This window comes from Pteronotus mesoamericanus, unplaced genomic scaffold (genome assembly GCF_021234165.1).
Source record: "Pteronotus mesoamericanus isolate MK-2021 breed Mesoamerican mustached bat unplaced genomic scaffold, CSHL_Meso_final contig_24, whole genome shotgun sequence".
NCBI lineage: Eukaryota > Metazoa > Chordata > Mammalia > Chiroptera > Mormoopidae > Pteronotus > Pteronotus mesoamericanus.
In genome coordinates this window covers 29,174,516-29,198,840 of record NW_026555100.1, presented here as the reverse complement: position 1 = coordinate 29,198,840, position 24,325 = coordinate 29,174,516, and the positions used below count along the sequence as shown (strand labels likewise).

General features: G+C 47.7%; 2 protein-coding genes across 2 annotated transcripts in view; one reads left to right on the top strand and one right to left on the bottom strand.

Annotated features, from left to right (window-relative positions):
* PDE6C (phosphodiesterase 6C) overlaps positions 1-8,901 on the bottom strand; it is a 37,246-nt gene extending 28,345 nt beyond the window's left edge. The window contains 5 exon segments of the mRNA XM_054572474.1: positions 505-599; positions 602-644; positions 1,583-1,672; positions 1,788-1,940; positions 8,422-8,901. Of these exon segments, the coding sequence (XP_054428449.1) occupies positions 505-599; positions 602-644; positions 1,583-1,672; positions 1,788-1,940; positions 8,422-8,901 (861 nt within the window).
* Positions 8,902-16,067: 7,166 nt separating this feature from the next.
* RBP4 (retinol binding protein 4) lies at positions 16,068-23,446 on the top strand. The gene is made up of 6 exons (XM_054572868.1): positions 16,068-16,183; positions 16,300-16,426; positions 16,537-16,673; positions 16,828-16,934; positions 21,494-21,706; positions 23,140-23,446. Exons 2-6 carry the CDS (start codon positions 16,316-16,318, stop codon positions 23,175-23,177), a joined length of 606 nt encoding a protein of 201 aa, XP_054428843.1. The 5' UTR covers positions 16,068-16,183; positions 16,300-16,315; the 3' UTR covers positions 23,178-23,446.
* Positions 23,447-24,325: the final 879 nt, after the last annotated feature.

Sequence of the window (24,325 nt, the reverse complement as noted above, 5' to 3'; positions counted from 1 at the left end):
TTTGTCAAAACCCATAGATTGTACAACACAAAGAGTGAACCTGAACATAAACTGTGGACTTAGGTTAATAATAATGTATCAGTATTGATTCATCAACTGTAACAAATGCACCACATTAATGCAAGATATTATAATAGGAGAAACAGATCATAGGGAAACTGGGGGGCGTGGGGAAGGGAAGGGAACATATATGGGAACTTGCTGAACTTTCTGTAACCCTAAAATTTCTCTTAAAAAAATAAAGTCCATTAATTAACATTTAAAAGGAAGAAAAGACTCATTGAAGACACAGGCAACTAGAAAATAGAAAAGCCAAGATTCTAGAGCTTTTTTGCTCCAAAATGTGCACTTTTTACCTCTGTACTGTATTTTCTTGGCATTGGTTCTTATCTATCAAGACTGATTATTTACATAGCATATCCACTTTTTAATGGATCACATTTCATGTGATATGCATTTTACAGGTGATTTTAAGCAAGAAAAAATGTATGGAACAATGAGGACCTTCTCCTTGGCCATGTCCAGCAGCCCAGTGGAGTAGCCCTCACAGTTCAGGTACGTTCAGACTGTGTAGAGCACTTTGTGAAACTGTCGCTCATATCTGTGAGCTCTTCAAATACTTTATTGGCTGACCACATAAGGATCTGAAAGTAGATTTTAAAACGAAAACTGTCAGAACAAAGTACGCCATGGAGAGACAGAGCTTTCACCAGGAGGTGCATCAAATAAAATGAAGCCATATCACTAGGCAATGCAATTCCTTATTTGAACAAGTCTGTGTCCAACAAACTACTGATTGCCTGCAAGGCTGTGGGCTTATGAAAGAGGGTAGGCTACGATTGGTCCCTATGTCCAAGTGTTTTGGCTTCGAAGGGCAAGCGGTCTAAAATTGGTTGCAGAGACAGCCCCTGGGCAGAGAGCCCAGTCTTGGTGGCCCCGGCTCCTGCTGCCCCTCACTGGGAGGAAGCCACATGCCTCCTTCCATGCATCCTGAGCCTGTCAAAGGTGACCCTACCTGGACGGTTAGAAGAAAGGGGACCTTGGAAGCCTTCTAGCCCAATCCCCTCCCACCATTGTATTAGTGAGGAAACTGAGGCCCAAGGAGCAGGGAGCGGTCCAGACCTGGGTATCCTGGCTACTGATGTTGTTTTTATACCTCTGGCTCAAGGAGGAAATAGACTTCAGAGCAATGATTCGTTCCTCAAATTCATTGCTTTATGTACCAGGAACTGCTAAGAGCTTTATGTAAACTAATGTATCTAATGACCATTGAATAATCACAAAAAGCACGTGGGGGGGGGGCACTACAGTTACCACTGTCACCGCCTGGATGAAGAAGCCACGACTACCTGGGATGAGGGCCGAAGAAAGGCAAGCCGGGCGTGCGCACCCAGAGCAGGGCGGGTAGGAGCGGACGGAGAGCCGGGGCAAACCATGAAAAGTCACCTGGGACTGAAATGTAGGGATCTGCTCCGTGTGCCTTAAATCCCCACAAGGAAAAGGAGGGGTCTGGGCTTGTCACCCCTGGGTCCCTTTGTCGGAACAAGTCAGCACGGAGTCATTAATGTCACCTTCCCTTTACCTGGCTTCTTCGGGATTCAACGCTGTACAGGTAGTTGGTATGATGAAGCTTTAGGATGACAAAAACAAAGGCGAGGTATTGGGAAAAGACCTCCAGAAGACAGAGAAAAACAAACAGGTGTGCCGTCTTTCTTTCGGATATGTTATATAACAAATAAACTTCCTGAGCCTCCAACCGATGCCCAGGCTTAACGTTACCTCTTCACTTCTTAGTCCTGTTTGGAAAATTCAGATGCATCTACTTTGTTAACTGCCATAACCACAGCCAGAACCTCCTTGCCCATCACGAGTGGCGCTGCCAGCAGGTTCCTAGTGACACACCCGGGGTGTGTGTCCATGAAGTCGGAAAAGTGACTGTTCTGAAAGACACATTCACACGGTGGCCAAAGCAGTGCAGAACCATGGAGTGTCGCTCCAGAAACGGCAGCAGGTCCTTCTGTCTAGTCCAGATTCTACCAACAGATAACCAGGGCCCCAGCACCGTGGTCCTGAGCAAACATCCCCCACCCTGCCCCATCCCACAACTGCAGAGAATGAAATTGCCCGTCTCAGAGCGAGCACCTCCCAGCTGGCCCGAGGCCCTGCGAGGCTAGGCCGAGGGTGGGCCGGGGAAAGAGGTGTGTCACGGCCCAGCGGAAGGACGGTGCTAAGAGGGAGGGAGGGAAAGACTGAGGGTTACAGCAAATAGAAAGCGTGTGCGGGGCAGGAGAGCACAGCTGGGGTTACACATGTATATCAAAGAGCTCTCCTTTTTTTTTTTTTTTTTAATTCTCACCTCACAATACATTTATTGATTTTAGAGAGAGAGGAAGGGAGAAAGGAGGAGGGGGGAGAGAGAGAGAGAGAAATCTCGCCTGCCTGCCTCCTGTACACGCCCTGACAGGGGATCAAACCTGCCACGCAGGCATGTGCCCTGACTGGGGATGGAACCCGCAACCCTTTGGTGCACAGGACGATGCTCCAACCAGCTGAGCCATCCAGGCAAGGATTATTCTTTTTAATTACAAAAGTAAAATGTGCAGTTGAAACTAGAGAACCAGTATATCATAACATAAAGGAAAAAAATCAGTAATCCCCCAAACTTCTAATCTTGCCTGAGGAAATCAGTGTTAACTGCCTGGCATGTCTCCTTCTATGTCTTACTCTACGCTTGGACAAAGGTGTTTCTTTTCTGTTTTTTTAATACAATGTTCCTTTCTCATTTTATACAATACTTTCAGCATACAACAATATTTTATGGACACCCCTCCAGACCAACACACGTGGATGTGAGTTTACCTCCTAGATTCTTGCACATCCCTCCACAGTGTGGCAACTCCACGACCCACTCACCGTCCTCTACCGGTTCAGTCTGTAGTTTTCTCCACTACAAACAAGGCGGCACTGACCGTTCTTGCTTTTATGCTTATGTGACGGGTTTCCCGAAGTAGAAATTCCTTTTGCTGGGTCACCAAGTATGTGCAGTTTTTAATTTACACAGATGACTTTCACAAAGGATTGGAATTCTTACTTCCACTGGTCATATGTGAGAGGACCACCTTCTTACCAGCACCACATCCTAACCAGCCATTACTGTTTTACCAAGCTAATGCCTTTTATTCATGTAGTTTTTTCCTCTCTTTAGGAGAGAGGTGGAACTTCCCAGATATGAGCCTCATGTGGCAGATGCAAGAGATGATTCTAATAAACCATAGGAAGAGCAGAGAGATGAGTTTGGAGAGGTGAGCAAATAAACGGGCTTGAGAAGACGGTCAACAATGGCTGTTATCACCCTCGCTGTTATTTGGAGGAATACTAACTCCTCACAGGTATAGGCTCAGCCTTCCATGGTCCTTACTATCTCTTCTTTAAACCTGAGGTATCCTCAATTAGAACTGAACTTTCAACCTAACCCTGAGACTCATTGGCCAAAATTAACACGGCATTGCTTTCCCAAGCTCTGTTATTTTCATTTCCTCATGTTGATGGTGCTTCTAAGAGCGGCACAGACCTTGGAGGCTGGACTCCGCCCAGCTTCCTAAAGTAAAAAGGTGAGAGTCCACTGGGGTGTAACTCATGGGCCAGAACTCCCACCAGGGGACACAGGCTGCCTGGTCAACAGAACCCACAGCTCAGCTCAGAGCAGTTGTCCCTGGCTGTGCCTCAGAACCGCCTGCTGATAAAGGCAGATTTGCAGAGCTCACAGCAGACCCATAATCCTCATCTCCTGAAGTGGAGTCTGTCTGCCCCAGGCATCTGCACTTTCAGGGGGTGAGCCACTCCTGTGGAGAAGCCCTAGAAGTGGGACTTTTTACAAAGAAAATGTGAGGTATTAAGGGAGGCACACGCAGGCCTCTGCCCCCGGTCCCTTCCACGCCTTTCCCAATGTGCAACCACGCAAACCACTCTATATTTAGGAGGCAACACTGCATAATGGTAAAGAAGGTTCTGGAGTCAGACTTCCTTGACTGAAACCAGGCCCCAGTTTACTGGCTAGCCGCGTGATCCGGGGCATGCTGCCTTACCTCTCTGTCTTTGTTTCCTAATCTGTAAATGGCAAGAACCATTTTATCTACTATCTAGAATCCCTGTCATAAAGAAAGAATAACATAGTGTCAGTGGAGCACTTAGAACAGTGTCTTGATACAAAGCGAGTGTTCAAAAAATACTAGGAAGAAGAATTTGAAACTGTTGGGGGCTTCCCTGGGTGAAAAATAGTTCTCTTTTACAATTGCCATTTTGCTTCTAGTTCTAGTTTTTCTCACCACTTCTAATTGCTAATGAAATTAGATGCCTTTAGCTGAGGTCAGCCTCCTGTGCCTGGGAGCACGCTTCCTTCTGGGGGCCAACACTCTGCCCCATGCCACCGAGAGCCACATTTCTTTCCTAATGACCTTACCTGTCACTGCTCTCTGCTCCCTGCAGCACCTGCCCTCTCAGGCCAGGGCATCCTCAGGTCTAGTGAGGTTCTTTCTCTTAATCTGCTGTGTGCCCAGGCCAGCTCACATTCTGTTTTCCTCCTAACCTGTCACCCATTACAGAGCATGATCACCTCCATTTACACAGCGTCCCTGGGCACTGAAGAGACAAGCAGGACACCAGAAATACATACCACGGGATGGAGCCGGCACCTCCTGGTTAACACTTTGGTCTGTAGCTTTAGCACTGGATGCTCCTTCACTCTAGATTCTACACTCAAGAAAATGTTCTCAAATTCAGTTGGCTGTTTAGAGAAAATGGTGTATAAGTTTGAAAACAGAATGCTTGCTTATTATTGTATTGGAAAGCCCTGGATAAACTCATCCATCAAATTATAGGGTGGGCAAAATGAGATTTTCTGCTATTTTATTTTCACTAGCTCAAACAATCCTTACTGAAGTTTGTTTGAGTAAACTCTGTATTTCTCAAACTCACAAACTCCCTTTGATGGTCCTTCTTCAAAGAAGCCTCTAAGAGCAACTGGAGAGAACTTTGTTTAGAAGAGCAGGCCACTGGGTCCCTCATCCTATCGTAGCATTGTTAGACTCTGATCAAATACAATTATTCCTTGTGATCAGGAGTCAGAAAGGGAGGAGAGAAGGATGAGAGAGGAGGGAGGGAAGGGAGCTATAAGTGTCCTGTTAATCATTGAAAACTTAGGACTTCTCCATGGCTTTTTTTTTTTTTTTAAATCATAGTCAGAATGAGAACCGCCCATCCATAGAGTTAATCAACAGCTTTCCCAGTAGAAAAAGAAATGATTAACTTGAAAGGACTATCTCTCAGTTTCCTGTTATTCAAAGTTTTCCTGCCTTTAAAAACAGGCCATAACCATTGACCCAGTTTTGTCCGCCTACACCCAGGCCCCCAAATCCTTTTGGTATAAAGATGATATTGTCACAGCTGCGATTCACTGAGCACCTAGGAAGAATCAGGCACTTCATGTCCATCTGATCTGTGCATTTGGTTACCTACATTTCTCAGGTGCAGAAACTCAATCCATCATGCAGTTACCTTGTCTCCAACCTGGATGTGCAGCCAGGTGTCTCTGATGCCCAAAGCTGTCACCCTACACCATGTGGCTTCCCTGTTACAACCGTTGTGAACACCCAAGGTTGAAAGTATCCAGTTCTGCCTTTGTCCAGGTGTGAGAAGTCCTTCCCTCACCTGGCCCACACTGCCAGCCAGAGAGAGCAACGAAAGAGGAAGGCCTTCGAAGGCCTGAGCCGTGGTTCCTCCATATCCTGCCTAACTGACTCTGAGAAGGTTCTTACAAACACAAGATGGAAAAATATTTATGCCTTCTGCACAGGGTCTTTGCTAGAATCAAGGGAGATTAAGAATGAAAAAAAATCATTATAAATTGCTAAGTGCAATGAAAAGGTGAAGAATTAATAGAAACATCATTTAAAACATAGGTTTTTATCACCTTTCACTTTGCAGATTTTGCCACGGTGACTGCAATGTGGTGAACGTGCAGAGAATAGACTGACGGTTGCCAGGGCGTGGGGATGGGGAACTGGGTGGAAAAAATAAAGGGATTAAGAAGTACAGACTAGTAGTTACAAAATAGTCACAGGGAAGTAAAGTACAGGATAGGGAATGTAGTCAATAATATTATAATAACTGTATATGGTACCAGGTGGGGACTGGGAATATCGGGGTGGGGAGATCATGTTGTAAAGTACATGATTGTCTCGCCACTATCCTGTACACCTGAAACTAATACAAAATAATATTGAATGGCAACTGTAATTGTAAAGTAAAACTTAAAAAACAGCATTAAAGAGAATATTAAAAAAAAAAAAAGAAACAGCAGAGACGTGGGGTTTAGCGAGGGTGGAAGGAGCACTGGACAGGGTGAGACCTCGATTCCCTCCCGGCCCTTTTGTTCACTGGCCAGACCGCAGCCTCGGGGAGGGATGCGGCTCCCGGGACCCCAGCTTCCTGTCTGGGGGAGCAAAGAGGTGGGTGGACCGCTCCGGGAGCCACTTGCATCTAGTGTCCCACAGTTGGTTTGAAATACACTTCCTCCTCTTGCCTCTGCTCACCCAAGAGGTGAGCAGTTTTCAGCACTGGCTGCCTATTAGAATCACCCGGGGAGATTTTGAAACGTATGGGTCCTACAATCCAGCCCCTGAATCTGCACAATCGGTCTATGGAGAGTCTCAGACATCAGTATTTTTAAAAGAGCTCCCAATTAGATTTCAATGTGCATCCAAAGTTGAAAAGCACCCCTCCTGGAGGGGAAAAAAAAAGTGCTTTGAAGCAGTGGAAACAGAATAAATGAGGCCTTGGTCTCTCCTGAGCTCGGGAGGGTCTCTGTCCTCCGCACATAGGCTCCTGTCCCACTGCAGTAGCCGGGAGTCCTCAGGAAAAGGGAAGAGGGAAAGGGAAGGCGCCCTGGCCCTGCATTGCATTGACCGCCCCGTCCGCGCAGGGCGCTCACCGCGGACAGCAGGGGCCAAGGCTGCGTGATCTTTTAAGCAGCTCCATTCCATTATTTTCTCCTCAACATGGAGAAGTGGGCTCATCAATAAACTGCTGCAGAAGAAGTCATTTTCTCCATCTCTTCTTTAAAAAGGAAATCTTTCAGAAAAAAAAAAATCTTGCATGTCACTTTCTTAAATTTGATGCCTTAGTAATTATGGAGATGGCCTCAGTTGGAGCCTGGCCAAAGGCATATCCCCGTGAGAAAACTGCAGGGTGTGTGGGGACGGCCTCCTAGCTGGTGTCCAGAGGACTTTGCAAGTGGCAGTGGGCCTCACACCTACTTAAACCAGCACAATTCACTGAAGAGAAGGATGAAAAAGGACTGCGGACTCCACGTGCCCAGCGCCCAGCGGCAACCCTTGCACCTGAGACCTGTCCTGTGGCTGTTTGCCCAGTGTTGCTTATGTTTGACGACTCCGTGCCTTCTGGATCCCGGGGGGCCCTCCTCCTGTTACCGGCTCCAGGAGGCACGACGGAGATTACCCTCCCACCTCCAGCGGCCCGCCTCCCAAGCCAGCACAGAAGGCGTGTCAGGGGCGGCTTCTCATCAACTCCGTGACAGCATAATCCACCTCCCCCCTTTTCTTAATAGCAAATCAAAATAATGAGACACGTGTAGAAAAAGGGCTGGCAGGAGAGACTCCAGCCTTTCGCCTACAGTTACTGCTGAGGGGAGGCATTGTGGGTGATTTCTGTTTCCTCCTTTTTATTTATACTTTATCATCTTCCTAAAATGAACAAGCGTTGCGGTGGTGAGGAGGAGTCAAATGTTCTCCTGGAAAAAGGAGATAACCACCCGCGCAGCATCCATCTACGGGAGGGTCCAGAAGTCCCGCTCCGCGGACTGAAATTCATTCTTGGATCGATCTGAGTCCTGGGGAGCTGGAACGGCCAATGGCACTTCATCGTCACCTAAATTCACATTTTTAATAATCTAAATCTGAACTTTCATATGCTATTGCTTTTCTTTTTGCACATAACGCCTATAGGTGGAAAGAATTAATTCAGGAGCCAATCCATCCCAAAGAAGGGAGTGTTGTGGGGGACGGGGGGGGGGGGCTGGAGAGGCGGGGAGCGGCTCGTGGGGAGCAGGTCGGACCTCACCAGCAGGCAGCCTGCTTGGTGGTGCTGTTCAGAGCACGGGGCAGGTGTGAGGGAGAAGGTGTGGACCGCCGTACCAGGCCCATGTCAGTTGAATTCAGGTTGAAGTAGGCATCTTGTATTTTTTCTTTTCTAAACCTGGCAGCCCTGGACCAAGAAGATCCTCCTCCCTGCTGCCCCCCCTCCGCAGGTTAGAGCCCAACCACTGTCACAGGATGGCCCCCCGGACCCCAGCTCTCCCTCCCAGTGTCCCTCCAGGACGCTGCCAAGTCCTCGTCTCTGTCCCACGGTCCCAGTCCCACCTCCCTTCTTCACATCGGGGACCTTAAGGGCTTTCTTTGTGTGAGCAACCCAGCCTACTCTCGCGATGTCCAATGGAAACACAACTTCTCTGTCAGGGACTCCCAGGCTGTCTTCAAACTTGGAGGTCGGGGTGACGCCGAGCAGCCTGGAGGCCACCTCGGGCGCGCCGTTGCGGGGGCGGCCCAGGAACAGGCTGCAGCGCTCGGCCCGCAGCAGCCGCGCCAGCCGCTGCAGGGCCCTGTGCGCCGCCGCGTCCGCGCTGCCCGCCTCCTCCCGCAGGGCCTGGAGCAGCCCCAGGCACGGGGCCAGCCTCGGGAAGGGTCCGCTGGCCGGACCCCGCAGCCCCCTGGGCTGGGAGGCTTCCCCCGGCGCCGCCGCCCGCAGCTTCGTGGCGAAGCGGTCCTTGGCAAACCGAGGGTTGTCCTCCAGGTATCTCTCCGCGGCCTCTTGGCTAACCTCCCCCATGGCCTCGCTGGCTTTGCTGCTGTGCCTCGGAACGGAAGACCCCCCCGGACAGCACCTGGGGCGGAGGGCCAAGAAGGAACTACATCCTGGCCAAAGTTACCAGGGAGATCCTAAGTGGCACCTCATTGGAACCCCAAAGGTCAAGCAGAATGGTTGCTGAGCAGGGCTTTCAATCTGCCTGTGCTCCTTGGGATGGGACAGAAGGTCCTGGCTTAGCGTGGGATTCAGGGAGCTCAGGATTACCGAGTTCTTCAGGACACAAAATCCCTAAGCATTATTAGCTTATAAATCCTCAGAGAATCTTCGGAGCATTTTAGATCAGCCAGGCAAGCGGCAAGTCGAAGTAACCGTTCCAGAAATACAACTGCACATGATAATTCTGCAGCCAGAAAGAATCACCAACATATGCATGAATTGTTTGACAGTAGCATCGATTGACAACTTGAATCATTCTTTTAAGACAGTTATATGAAGTGAAAATACTTAGGCCTTGGATGTGTCTGTTTATAGAGCAACTCTGATGAACACCAGGGGAGACAGAAGGGATTAACATCGACACAACATAAAATGAAATATGAATGTTTCCTTTTCTTTAAAGTCCTTTGATCATCCAGGTTGCATGGCCTACTTTTCCTTTAAAATCCTCGCCTCTCAATTCTCCTCACTTTAGAAAGCTGGACCTCGGAAGTGTTTTAACAGAACAAACCTTGGGCTGATTACTAGGGAGGTGAACGTGGCGCAACATTTGCCTGTGATCCGCGCCTAACCAAGCCACGACGTAAATAACAATCCTTATCAAGAGGCATGATCACAAAAAGCAACCCACGCGGCTCCTAATTGGGTTTTCCTGCTAAGCATATTAGTTTGGTTTTTGTTTTCAGTAGTAAGAGCCAGATCTCATGCATTTTTGCTCCAAGGTACAGCTGTTAAATCTACTGGATAAAACCTGTCTTGTCAGTTGCTAGGATCTGTAATGTCTCAGGGACTTCTGGCCTGGAAAGTACACTTACCACTACTTAGTTTTGTTTAATTTTCAATTTATTAAGCTTTTACATTGATTAAGCACATTTTCCCAAATATTTAAACACTATTATGCAACTCATAAGTCAAACTACACGTTTCATGGACCAACTTCCTTAAATATTTAAATGCTGATTTCAACCTCAGTCAAGATCTTTTCAATGTTTCTGTAAAGCTACAAACTATGTAACAAACTCTCTTGAATGGAGACACACATAACATGTTATCGTGACTCTAAAAATTACTGTTATACCCACATTTAAGTTCACTTCAAAATAGCGACCCTATGGGTTTCATTTACTTCCCTAAACTTAAAGCTTTACCTCCTTATAGTGATAAAAGTCTTAGTAGAAAGAAAGAAAAAGGGATCCATTATAATAAAGAAATTCATTCGTAAACAAAGTTTTTAAGGTTATTTTCATAGATTATGGGTAAGGTTGCTTGGGAATGAAAAAGAAAGGGACAAACGTGAGACGCAGTTCCAGGCAACAGCTGACAGCGCGGGCAATTGATTGGTTAGAAAACCAAGTCAGAAGGCGGGCTCACAGGTGACTACTTTGAGCTATAAAGACAACGAGTGTTTTAAGGAGAAATCCTGGAAACCTGTCTTTTAGCTCCGGCACGAATACCCTGCCCCTTCCCTCCAGTCCTTGACTGAATCCCCCCGTCAACTCGGCTCCCCTTCCTCGGGGTGGTCCTTGCGGTCACTGGCCTGTGCTCGCAAGGCTTCTGTGGCTCTTACTGGCTGGTAGGCACTGAAAAAACAGAATTATAAAAGTATATGTATTAAAAATTACAGAACATACCACTTAGAATGAATTTTTGATGCTGCAAAATAATTGTTGATTTTGTTAAACATAAATATTTAACTTTTATGTCAGCATTTCTAGTTGATTTAAAGCATAGTTGTTTTTTTTAATAGAGCATTAACTTGTAGGGGAAATGAGAGGAAAGGTCAATATCCTAGATGTTACAGACATTAACGACCATTTGTTTTGATAAAGCATATCTGAAACAATAACTAAGTCAATATGAAGACTCCATTTCACTTACACAGAATATTCTTAGAAATATAAGTCACAAGGTAATGATAATGAACCATGATCACAGGAGTAGCTCAGATCATACTATGGAACCTGTGCCCAGCACGCTTCCAGGACCCTTATGTGTATTATCTCCTTTAATTCTTACAATAACCTCATAATGTAGGTACTATTATTACTTGTGAGAAACTGAAGCACAGAGAAATTAAATAACTCGCTCAAGGTCACAGCTAGTAAGTGATAGTGACCTACCCCAAACCTACTAGTTTAGTTAGGATTGAGTTAAAGAGCGCACCCCGAGGGGTACAACACATCGTTCTAGGTGCTTACAGGAAAATCTACAAAGACCTTTCCTTTAAGGAATTTAAAATCTAGACAGATATCATATAAAATGTCAAACACCAATACAAGAGTTAAATAAAAATTCCAGGAACTCTTTTTAAAAATCTACAGGTATACTAAAGAATGGCTTAACTTCCTCAAACTTTCTGCTTAACAACTGTACATTCCTCAGTAGTATGCTATATTAATGAACACATATAATATTTAATTCCAATTGCTAAAAATTTTCCACTGTAGTTAACTATTTCTATTGGAAATAATGCTTATAGATTAGCCAAAATTACACATGAGGTTGAAGCACCGACGCAAAACCAACAACAATATCCTGAACTAAGTATATTTCAGATCCTCATATTAAACCCACTCTTCAGCTCAACCTTAGCAAAGTTCTTCCTGCTATTTATCACCAATAGGCACCCCCTAAAGGCAGGGATATCAGGCGCTTCCTGGCAGCTAAGTGCAAAGGCCCTTTTACCCTGCCCATTTGCTCCTGAGAGAATATCTGCCTGCACCTAATTGATGGGTGTGACCATGTATGTCAGAGATTATTCATGGTGGGATCCATGTTATTTTCAACTAAATCAATTAAGTTTAGCGATGACTTTGTAACTGATGCAAAAAACCTTCTTGAAAAAATTAGTTTGACTCTTTGCACCTGAACATGTTGGCTGAGTGATCTTTTCACTTTTCCACCATTTATTTTGGCATCTTTTAAATGCAGTCAGAAGGGAAATGCTGCCCATTTTTTTCTCTCGTTCCATCTTTCTTAACCTTCCTGTCAAGATGTGGATTTAAATGTTAGTTTATACAAAAGGAAGCTGATTGGGAATGTTTAGTTTTTATAATGGTAAGGACATACATTTCTTGCATCAGATCGTCTTTCAATTATGGTAAAACATTTTTCAATATTTCCTAGGCGTTAGTGGCTCGTTTGTTGATGCTTTAGTTAGGGGAGCACTAACTTCTGTTACTGTGGGTAACCCCCAAGTCTCAGCAGCTTAATCGGATGAAAGTTTATTTCTCATCTGCATAAAGTTAATCAGTGGTGGGGGGCCCAGGTTGATGCAGGGGCCACCAGTGGGCAGAAGAGGAGGGGACAGCCAGGACAACTGGACGGCCACGAGTTTCCATGAGCCCTCTCTGCGAGTGACACAGAGCACTTTAGTCTGCCTTCCGTTACCCGAAACTTAGGCTTGTGGCCTTGCAGGGACTCAGGAAGTGGGGAGTGACGGAGCCTCTTCCCCAAAACTCTCCATCAGGGAAGAAGAGTGCAGATTATTCTGGTAGAAGGATGGTTAGCTAGCTTTGCTACGATGGCTAAATCCAGAGAAATTTTATTTTAGAAAGCATAACCTCTGACCAGGCTTTTTAAAATAAATATTTTATGAAGCTTTCCTAAAATGGTTAATTTCAATACAACAAATTAAATCAACATCTATTGACTGAGCACCTACTCTGTGCAAGTCTTCTCCAAGGAGAAGCTGGTAGGGGTGGTCACCAAGATGAATGAAACATGATCTGTCTCTCCATGAAGTATGGTACGAAAGTGAAATTTTGTTTATATTGTATGCAAATTTATAAGATGTAATTGAAAACATAATTTTACATCTAGAAAAAACTGCGAAGAAAATATTTGCTTTATATTCTGATTAAACACTTTCATTGTAGGAAAATTTGGAAACTACAAAAAGGTCAAAATAAAAAAAAAACAAAAACAAAACAAAAAACAAAACCCACACCTTTACATGACCCTAATCCTATCACACAGAGGTAATCATTGTGAACATTTTCCCCGTTGAAGTTTTATCTATATATACGCATATCTGAAATTTAATTTTATGTAAATTTCAAAGCACTAAAGTTAAAAACCTCCATTGACCTGTATTCACATATTTGTAATCATGAAGAACTTTGAGAGAGAATGCCAAAAGAGACTGTTTTTCTTGCCGGTATTTGGGACACCAAGGTTCATGATTTGTCTTTATGAGACTGACGTGCTGCCTACTGTGCTAAGGCGGCAGGTTTCATGATCTATCTTTAAAAGACAGCGATAGAGTGGGAGGAGGAACAAGTATCTAACAAATAAATGGAAACATGTTGCTGTAAAAACAACCTCTATAAAAATGCACTGAAATTCCCTACATTTACTCAATATATGGTGTGTGCAAGGACCACCAGAATACGACCTAGGAGAAATGGTTGAAAGGGCTGGTGGTATGAAGTGAACTTTTCTAGCATAATAGCTCTCCAAAGGCAGCTGGGCTCGACTGGGAGCCCTCCATCGCCGGAGGTGTTGGAGGAGAGCCTGGAAGATCCCTACTCTGGAATGTCAGAGGGGATCCAAGCTTTGGACAGGACATTGAGAGACACTCTAAAGTCCTTTCCCACCTACGATGCATAGATACTACCACAGGTATGACCACACACATAGTCCCTGCAGGAGTGGCTCTGGAGGAGACTTTATCTGAACTGGTGGGATTTTACACCCTGTGATAAAGCTGGCTGAACCAGAAGATCTCCTAGTTAAAGGTTGGCCAGAAACAGGGTTCTCCTAGCTCCGGGGCAGTACGGAGTTAAATGCACATCATCCCTGACCCTCCCTCCAGAGGCACTGGAGACTCCAGTGCCAGCAGGAGTGGAGGGGAGGGTGGAAAGTGGAAGCAGAACAGGGAGGCAGGTGTCCAAAGAGTTACAAGTGTGGGAGCTAAAAAAAAAAAAAAAAAAAAATACTAGCACTTTTCCTCCCACCTTCTAAGTTCTCTCGTTGAGCTAGTAATCAAGTTAACAGAAACAGATTAACAAAATTTTAATACATGCAAACAAGAAATCCAAACGAGCATGAAAATTCCAAGGACAGTGAGGCAACATTGGGTATACATAACATTTTGGATAAACGAGAAAAAGGAGATGGTGTGGGTAGGGGTCTGAGATTTCAAAAGCAAGAATAAGTGATTTATAGGTAGTTGAGAGCGGGAACACACAAGGCAGGAAAGTTCAGAGACAAAGGGATACAGGGGTATCTAAATAGCAGATCCCTGCCTGAGGCCCTCCTATTTACCATACTTAATTCAAATTTGGCTACAACAAAATCCTAAGATTCCTTTCCTGAAGCAGGTTTTTCTGTCTCAGTCTCTTTAGCATAAAAAGGGGACAAAGGTTCTTCTCTGAGTCTTTTGTTTCTGAATAACTAGCTGAAAACCAGTATCCCTAAAGGCAGCTTATGGGTGGCAAAACACTGGTCTCCTTCAACGGGAAGGCGAGGTCTAAGAGCTCAGGTGTATTTCCAGGGGGATCAAATGTAACCCCAATGGCCCATTGGCAACTGGTTTGGCTCAGCTGGTTGGGTGTTATCCTGCAAAGTAAAAGGTCACTGGTTCGATTCCCAGTCAGGGCAGGTTTGGTTGCAGGTTCGGTCCCAGTCAAGGTTCATAGGAGAGGCAACCAATGTATATTTCTCTCTCACATTTATGTTTCTCTCTCTCTCTTTCTCCCTCCCTTTCCCTCTCTCTAAAAATATATAAGTAAAAATCTTTAAAAAAGAAAAAAAGCAGCCCAATGCTTTACCCTAGTAAGAGCTGGCAGGAGGCCAATCAACTCCGTATTTCTGAGCTTGGCAGCCAGCCTTCTCTTCCCCCACCCTGTCTTAGTTTGTGTCAACAAAATGGTCCAAATTCATCTTGGTTCTTTCCAATTTGGGCTATGGAGACACAACTGAAATTCATCTTGGATTCACAACTGTCCTTGTACAGAAGGTACGTTAGAGAAAGGTATTTCTTTGTCATATCACTAATTCTTATTCAGTCAAAAGTTGCATCTTCTGCCTGCTTTGATCAGATCAGGGGGATTCTTTAACTCTGAATGGAAAGCGAAAAATACAGTCGGTAAATGTGCCATTACACAAGCAAAATTACACTAGTCACAGCATTGTGACTTAATTGACCATTGACATTTGTCTAGAGTTTTGTTTACCTCCCCATCTTGCCCACTCTCCAGCCAACTCGCCTTAGCTGTTTTGAAAACAAAACAAAATTCTACTATGGTTTTGAAATAAAATTGTATCATAAACATTTGGTAGGTGAGTTTCAAAGTGGTTTGCGCAAAGAGCCAAAAAGTAGGTGACCACTGAGGCCGCTCAAATATTTCCTGTGCTGACCAGTGTTGCGTTTCTGGAGAATATTTAACAGGGAGGGTTTTAATGCTTCTAAAGATGTTGAAACTAAAGAACAAATATTGACCCAGAGGGCACCACAACTCTCCTGAAAGGGAGTAAAATACATCCTTTATAAAATGAAAAACTACTTGGCCTAAATATTCCCAAACCCCTTCGCAATTGGCCTTCAGAGGGCAGAGGGGCCGCTTTGGCACGGCCAGGGCCCGGGCACTGACGCACCAGGCAGCATCATCGTAGGTCCTCTCGCTCTGGGAGGCCACAGTTTTCCCGCCAGGCCGACCTGGGCCCCCAGCCAGAGCTACTGGGCCCCGAGGCCACCCCAGGCCGCAGCTGGCGGCCGCTGGTACAAGTGCTGGGTAACTAGGCCCGGGCTCGTTCCCGCGGCTCATCGCTGTTGGAGAGTTTGGGCCCCGTCGAGGCCACCCTGCGCGGCGGCTCCTCCAAACACCGGGCCGCACTGGAGGTGAGTCTCTGGCCAAAGGGACCCTCCCTGAATGCGGGCGCCGGTGAGTCAGGGAGAGTTATGCAAGGGCTGGCCCGCCGGCCCCCGCGCCTCCCCCCGTGCCTTTCACTCCGCACGGTTGCAACAGCGCGACCCCCTCCCCCCGGAGCTATAAAGCGGCCGGGTGGCACCCGCGGCGCGCTCGCCTCCCTCGCTCCCTGCGCTCCGGGACGCTCTGGTCAGGTCTGCGAGCGTCTCCGCGTGGTGAGCGGCACCGGGCGAGGACCCGGGGGGACGGGCGCGATGGGAGTGGCGAGGCCGGGCCGTAGCGGGCCGTGCGGCCCCGCGGCCCGGCACTCACGGCGCGCGTTTCCCCGCAGGGCGGATTCCTGGGAGATGGAGTGGGTGTGGGCGCTCGTGCTGCTGGCTGTGCTGGGCAGCGCTCGGGCGGAGCGCGACTGCCGCGTGAGCAGCTTCCGAGTAAAGGAGAACTTCGACAAGGCTCGAGTAGGTATCGTCCCTGTGGTCCCGGTCCCCCGCCCCCTTCCCCGCGTTCCCCGAGCCCCGCGGCCAGCAGTGCACTGCAGACAACAAACCTGCTCTCATCTCTTTCGCAGTTCGCCGGGACATGGTACGCCATGGCCAAGAAGGACCCCGAGGGCCTCTTTCTGCAGGACAACATCATCGCCGAGTTCTCCGTGGACGAGAACGGCCAGATGAGCGCCACAGCCAAGGGCCGAGTCCGTCTTTTGAAGTCAGTGGCCTCTGGGCGGCAGAGCTCTCTGAGCGCCTGGGCCCCCCTGGGCCGAGCGCCAAACACTGACCCGGGAGGGAAGGGAGCCCCGGGGAGGGATGGAGGAAGGAATCCGTCTCCCTGGCCTGGCTCAGGATCTCCTTGGCTTTTGCAGCAACTGGGAAGTGTGCGCAGACATGGTGGGCACCTTCACAGACACTGAGGACCCTGCCAAGTTCAAGATGAAGTACTGGGGTGTAGCGTCCTTTCTCCAGAAAGGAAGTGAGTAATCAGCTCATTTGGACTGTCTTGCGGAGTGGGGAGGGGGGTTTCAAGAGGGCCAAAGTCTGGCCATATGGGTTTCCTCTCCAGGGGCGCCTTTGGGAGAAAATGGTCTGTAAGTGGAAGGAACCCTCTGCACTGCCTGAGGTTAGGGGCATGAGATTGGGTGTTTTTAAACCCCTGACCCACCTCCCCCACCTCCCCAGCTCAAAAATCCTGGCCCAAGTTCAAAGGACCTTTGGTCTTGTCAGGTGACCTCTTCCTGCCATTTTCCTGTGCAGCCGCTGTGCAGGGTGTGCAGCCTTGTGCATGCTCTTGCCTCCCACCTCCCCAAGGCCCAGCCCGCACCACCACTGCCCGGGCTTTGCATTTCCTCTCTCTCTGTGGGCTGAATTCCTGAGACAGCTTGACTACTCGGGGCCCCACCAGAGGCTGGGAGGCCCTCCTCCAAGGATGCAGGGAGCATGGTGCCTGGGGCTGACCCCACTGCCTGCTGATGCTGAGATTCTGAGCCAGGCACAGTGCCCGTGGTGGCCGTGACCTCTTCCCTTCCTCCCAAGCACTGAAACTCAGAGGGGGGAAGGGGGAGTATTGGGGACTCTCAGAAGAGCATCTAAAACTTAGCCCAACCATGAGAACACATCTATCTGCATGCCTTCCTATTTTCCCTCCCATTTCTCTTAAATTTCAAATCTGGAGCCTACTTAGTACTAGAGAATTACACAAGCCCGGGGCAGGGGGAGCGGATCATGAAATCTTAGAGACAGAGTCAACCTACAAAGGGGGTTCAATAAACAGATGAATAAACTGAGGCCAAAAGAATGTAGTGCCTTGCCCACGGTCATACAGTAAGTCTGTGAGAGTCGGTATTGGAGCCAGGGGTTCCAGCTCCTCAGCCAGGATTAGGTGGCCCTGCATAGCAGGGATTCCTAAGACAGACCAATTTTTACAAAGTATTGTTTGAGCCCTCCCGTGGACTAGGCCACAGGGAGCTGTTCGGGGGGGCCTCTGTTAGCTGGTGATCCAGGGCAGGAGCGTTCTTTATGTGGCCCCACATTCTACACGCGGCACACACAACCTTGACTTTCTCTAAAGTTGTCTGTTAAGTGAAATTGCATTATTTTTTAAAATCAAATAGCATCATCAGCACTGATTGACACGGTACCGATGCAGATGTTATTTTACAAGGGGTAAAAAGGTTTTACCTTAGAAGTAATACAAATTATTACAAACAATGCAGCAAAACTTCCTCAAGCGAATCAATTAACATAAAATGTATACTTTTCTGATAACAGATTATAAAAATCAACACTGGGGATACAAGGTTACTAATTTTTAGAAAGCGTAAACACATGATACTCGGTGGCATTTTAAGATGCTGCTCCTGGAAGACTAGGATTCTGCCGGTACTACATTTGGGGAGAGTAGAAAAGTCCCCATGAGCAGGTAGGGCTTTGGGGACTCTTGTCTCTTGCCTCCTCCTCCCCCACACAAACCAGATTGGTTTTGCTTTTACCTCTTGTAGACTGAGTTTCCATCTAAGGTTTCATCTGCAGAGCAGGTATTGAAATCTTGAACTGTGACGATGTTGAGATAACTACCATACGGAAGGCGTGAGGGTAAATTCCCTCTTAGGTCGCGTTTCAGAAGAGCAGCTGTGCAGTGCAGTGGTTAAGCACGCGGGGTTCAAGTCAAGGTTGCTGGAGTCCAAATCCTAAATTGACCCACTATCTGTGGGACCTGCGATATGCTCCTTATCTTTTCTGTGCCTCAGTTTCCTTACCTGTAAAAGGAGGCAATCATAGTGCCGAGCTCATGCCGCTGTGTTAGGAGGAGGCAGTGAAGTAACGTGCAGGAGCACTCAGTGCCTGAGCCATGGCTTCTCTCTGAGTGTATGATATTATTACTGCTCAGTTCCCTCCCCAGCCATGAAATAATCGCTTCATAGTCTGGGCCTGGGATGATAGGAGCCACAAAGAGCATCAGGTTCAAGTCTGTCATTTTACAAATGAAGAAATTAGAGAAGGCCCATATCAGAGAAGTAGCCAGGGGCACGCAGCGAATCGCTCGGGTTCCAAGGCCTCAGCTCCACTTCGGCAGGGCCTGCTGGGTTTTTCAGGTGATCAGTCAGAGGTAGCATCACACCGCCATCTGGCTGGCTCACCTGGGCAGTTAGGCCGGAGACCTGCAGGGAGCTTCTCATCGCTTCGGGTGGTTGGAGGACACAAGTGGAGGGAGCTGAAGGGACCCATTCCAGGCCCACACAGAGAGCCAGAGTTGGCTCCCTCTAACTGAATGGGGTTTAGGGGGGTGTTTGTTTGTTTGTTTGTTTGCTTGCTTGTGTTTGGACTGGTGATCCAAACCTCCAGACCAGTCTGTGTGGGTGCGGTGGAGGCACAGCGGCAGTGTAACCCCACTTCCAGGGACGGTAGCAGCCCTTTGGCCGCCGTCTCTGCTCGCCCCAGCTCTGCTGTGGGGTGTCTGGCTCTGCAGAGGGACCCACCCCAGCTGCTGGCAGCAGGGAGGTTGGAGGCCTGAGCTCATTCTTTCTAGCAGGACTCAGCTCACCTCTTCTTTTAGGAGAGAGAGTAGGGTCAAGATTGTTACAGTTAAGTCTTCGTCTCTGAGTTATTTAGCCAAAAAGAGCCTGGAGATCACACCAAACCAACTTAGGCCTTTTTTGAAAGTCAAGAACAGTAGTCTATTTGCCTAAAACTGAGCTTTGAAAGTTACTCAGGTCCTATGTTAGAATTCACATTCTGGCAACAACTCTGTGGGGAAAATTAAACTGTAGGTTTGCTGAGCTGTTAGCAGCCTGGACCATGAATCGGGGTCACATTTCAAAGGAGAGTATCTGAGGGGTAGGCTACTGGGGCGCCTGGGACTGGCAGACACAGTGAGCCCCATAACTGCTGAAGAAATGACTTCATTCCAAGGGAAGGAAGACTCTGCCCAGGAGCCAGTGAGGGGAGCTGGCGGTTGGGGTGGGGCCCAGCAGGGGGCCCCTTGGCGTCCGTTCCTGGCTGCCTGCCTGCAGAATGACTGCATGGCCCCCGCTGAGCAGTCCTGTGTCTGGGCACCCCCACCTGACCTCTGACACTTTCCGTGGGATCTCCGGAGAGGCGCCGGGTGGCTCGTTCTTCCTGGGGGGCCTGGAGTGAACCGAACAGGGGCCCCCTCCACTCCCTCCTTGCAGCCCCCCCAAAGGGCCTGGGTTCAGGCTGAACTCTGTTGGGCTGGCACTTTAGGGGTTCTCAGAGCCAAGAGGCACAGCCAGCGCTGACTTAGGGTGAGTGTCAGCCATCTCCCTTACGCCCTCTGATGCTGGGGAATCCAGTACCTCTGAGTCCCTCCAGAGTGAAGCGTGCCGTAGGGCAGAGTGATCACTTGCTTGAGGACATGGGCATGAGATGGAGATGCAAAGCCTTTTCGTGTCGTGTTCCCTCTGCCTCCAATGTACTTATTGCCTGGAGACATGTGGTGTAGAGTTTATGCAAGTGTCAGATTGAATCCCAGTTCTGCCTTGCTCTTTGGGACCCTGGGCGAGTTATTTAGTTTCTCTGTGCCTCACTCTCCTCATCTGTAAAATAATAGCATGCACCTTTGGGTCCATATGCAAAATAACTGAGAAAACATGGGAAGAGTCTACACAATGACTGACATGATTAAGTGCTCAGAAAGCCCTATTCGTGGTTATTTGTCAATGAAAATGTTTAATTAAGTAGTGATGTGGCATGAGCATTGTTGTTTCTCTATGGCAGAGCCTTCACGTACGTCCTTATTTCTTGTCTTGCCTTAGTTGGCATTTTCCCCACCTTCGTTAACACTTATTCTTCGTGGCTTACATCTCAGTCTTAGGAATAAATATAATCTAAATTTTTTATGGGCTCAGCTCTACCTCTATCAGGGGAGGCCTGACGAGTACGAGCTCCAAAAAGAATATCTGATGATAGATAGTGGGCATCTAGTGCCCCCAAAGCAAAAACTACTTTTTTTGCTAGCTAGAAGAAGTGGGCAGGGTTGCTAAACAGGAATTGGGATGGAGCCAGAAAAGTCATGAACCAGACGGTCAGAGGGGTGTCCTCCCCTGGACTGAGAGGCCAGAGGGCAGTTTAGCTGCTGATGTGACTGGGAACTAGCTGATATAGACCATCTCAAGAGACATATCCTGACCATTGGGGATAACATAAGTTGGTGGCCATCAGACATCAGGCATATTCTTGGAGGACAGATGGAGGAGACACCATAGAAAGACCTACTCTCTCCCACATTCTCAATTGTTCTTTAAAAAGATGTTATCACATTTATCATCAGAGTGAGAGATAGTCATTGAAGTGAATGAGGTTCCCCCAACTCTGGAACTTTTTTCTGTAAAGAAAAACAAAATCCTTTCTCATTTTTCCCAGTTTTGTAAAAGCTGTCCAAATTCTCTGTGGTCTCCCACTCCTAACAAAATGAAACCGGTTTCGGGAAGTCGCTGGCTTCCCACAGGTGGCGAGTTTCCCTGCCAGCTGAGGCGGCTGAGGGAGAGGCATTGGCCCTGGCTTTCTGGTTTGCAGATGATGACCACTGGATCATCGACACGGACTATGACACCTACGCTGTCCAGTACTCCTGCCGCCTCCTGAACCTCGACGGCACCTGTGCTGATAGTTACTCCTTCGTGTTCGCCCGCAACCCCAACGGCCTGCCTCCAGAAGTGCAGAGAATCGTGAGGCGGAGGCAGGAGGAGCTGTGCCTGGCCCGGCAGTACAGGCTAATTGCGCACAACGGTAGGTGGGGGGGGCGGGGTGGGGGGGAGCCGGGGAGGCAGCCTGCACTTCCTGAGGCATCGGTGGGCTGTGCATTTGGGTCCATCTGCCAAGGAGATGCGTTTCATCTGCATGCACAAGAAAACAGAGAGTCATGGGAGCCTCTCTGAGCCCAAACCTTCATTCTTCTTGACCAGATTTTTCAGTGGCCTTATTATGGGGCTGATGCAGAAGGGGTGGACAAAGGCCTTTTTCCAAACCCCTGGTACTTTAATTAAATAAAAACACAGGGAACACTCCTCCTTACTTTTTTTCTGCCAACGTAGCCTAGTCTGTAGTCACCTGATCTTGCCCCTGGCTATGCTGCCTCCCAAACCATGTTGACTGAATCAACATGGTTTGGGGTTCAGTGGCCCCAGCGATGAGGTGGGCTGCGCATGTGGCCGTTGGTGTAAAAACTTAGGGACAGGATTTTAACAAAGTCATGTTCCTAAGAGAATGATTTCAACAAATGCTCCTCCTCTAAACATAAAACCAAATTGACTAGTTGATTTGCCTCACATGTTTTGAGAGTCCCTGGAATGATTGTTGGGTCTTTATATAGATACTACCCTCATCTGATCTTGATTGAAAAACCAGGGACATTCTAGAGAAAAGTGTGCTTCCACTTGAATTGACACTCACTGGGTTTCAAAATCCGAACATGGCAATGCGAAAATGTAGGAAAAGGAGAACAAAATGAACTTTTCTGTTGGTCCTCTAACAAGCTGAGCAAAACTACACCAAACAGATATGAGCCCAGACCAAAAACATAAATCAATAAGATTTTGACGGTTACTCTGAAGTGACCTAAATGGAGGGCCCAGAAGGGATTTCACCACGACCAGACTCCAAGCCAAACCCTTTGCCTACATCTTTAATCCTCAGAGATACCTTATGAAATAGATACTCTTATTATCCACATTCTCATCTACCAGATGAGAAAACAGAGGCTAAGAAAGATTACAAAAGTTGCCCCAGATCCGTAGTAAGTAGCTAAATTGGATGCAAAATAAGGTGGTGGTGGTGGTTTTTGTGTGTGGTGTGGAAGCCCCTTGTGACACCAACTGGTACAGGACAGGGTGAACATTCTATAGAACAACTGAGGGGTGGCTGAGAGCAGGCCCATTTTCCGAGCTAGGCAGGTGTGCTCCCAACCCTTTGAAATGCGATGAGGCCAAGTTAAGACAAATAGAAAGAACAGTCTTTCATACAGCTGGTCCCACTGGCCCCAGAGAAAGGGGGTTGCAGAAACAGCCTCTAGGAGGTTTGTGAATTGCAGCCCCCCACAGCTGTAAGCTCACAGGAAGCACTTGAAATAAAGCCAAGCCCTGAGGCCATCATGACACTCATAATGTACGCTGAACCCTGGGTCCATTTTTCTGTCACTAATGACTTTATTTTCTGTATTTCAGGTTACTGTGATGGCAAATCAGAAGCGAACCTTTTGTAGCAACATCGAGGATGTCAAGTTTCATTTGGAAACTTTTCCCTCTCACTCAGCCTTCAACTCTATTTATCTTAGTTTAGTTTGGCCGTCTCTCCTCCCCTTTCCCTCAGGAAATATAAAACCTTCAGGACACAGGAAAATATACGTGGGAATAAGTGAATCAGTTTGCACTCAGATAGATGTATGTTTTTACTGGTGTTTTCTAAAGAATCATTTGAGGCTTAGGATTCCAGACTTGGATTTACTAAAATACAGTCTCCTGTTTCCTATGATCTGGGTTTTCATTTGTGTTCGCGTGTATGTGTGGGTCAAAGTGAGAAGCCCTGCACACAGCTGGGGAGGATGCGCTTTGATATCCCTGGAGGTGTTCTTCCCCCGCTGGTTCTTTTTGACCTTTGGCCTAATCTCCATTAATGAATCTGGCTTTTCCCAACTTCCTGAAAAAGGGTGTTCCCATTAGCCCGGGAAGGCCTTAACTGCCAGCCTGGATGAGGCTCCGAGGCTAAACCAGCAGGCGAGTGAACGTGGGCTAGGCCAGGCCAGCGGGCCCAAAGCCCCAGATGGCCCTGGACCGGCGAAGGAGGCAGGATGGCTGACTCACTGAGCTGCATTTGAGAGGCATGGGTCTGAGTCAGCTCTGGTAAACCACCTCCTAGCCCTTTGCTGTTTCTCGCACTTTATTCACTTCTTATTTCAGATGTGGCCAAAATGTGGAAGGAGAGCAGGCCTTGGGCTTCCCTGAGGGAGTTGGAATGTGGGGCCCTTGAGAGCCAGATCTGAGGAAGACCACAGTGCCCCCGCCGCCTCCCCAGACCTGGAGCGCACAGGAAAGAGCTTGTGGGTGGTGGGTGAACCCCGTGTCCCACATCATCCACAGAACTTGTGAACATTACTGTATAATTGCATGCGAAGCCATTTGCATTGCCTGTTTCCCAGGAGCCTCAGCTTCTCAACTTGGAAAGGAATCAGGCTTTGGCACCAGGGCCTTCAAGTCAAAATCCAGTTCAGATATATAGTAGCTGTGTGATTTGAGCTGGTTTCATGGCTTCTCTGAGCCTCATTCTTCTCTTATGAAATATGGGGAAACAGAATTGGCCTGATGGGATGCAGTGAGGGTTCAATCCGAGCACTTAGGAGCCATGCAGACACAG

What these genes read in the sequence shown, in the direction of transcription:
- RBP4 (XM_054572868.1), top strand. Translation starts at nt 16,316, where the DNA reads ATGGAGTGGGTGTGGGCGCTCGTGCTGCTGGCTGTGCTGGGCAGCGCT. An exon ending in GGCCGAGTCCGTCTTTTGAA is followed by an intron (nt 16,674 to 16,827) that starts GTCAGTGGCCTC and finishes TGGCTTTTGCAG; the next exon opens with CAACTGGGAAGTGTGCGCAG. An exon ending in CAGGCTAATTGCGCACAACG is followed by an intron (nt 21,707 to 23,139) that starts GTAGGTGGGGGG and finishes TCTGTATTTCAG; the next exon opens with GTTACTGTGATGGCAAATCA.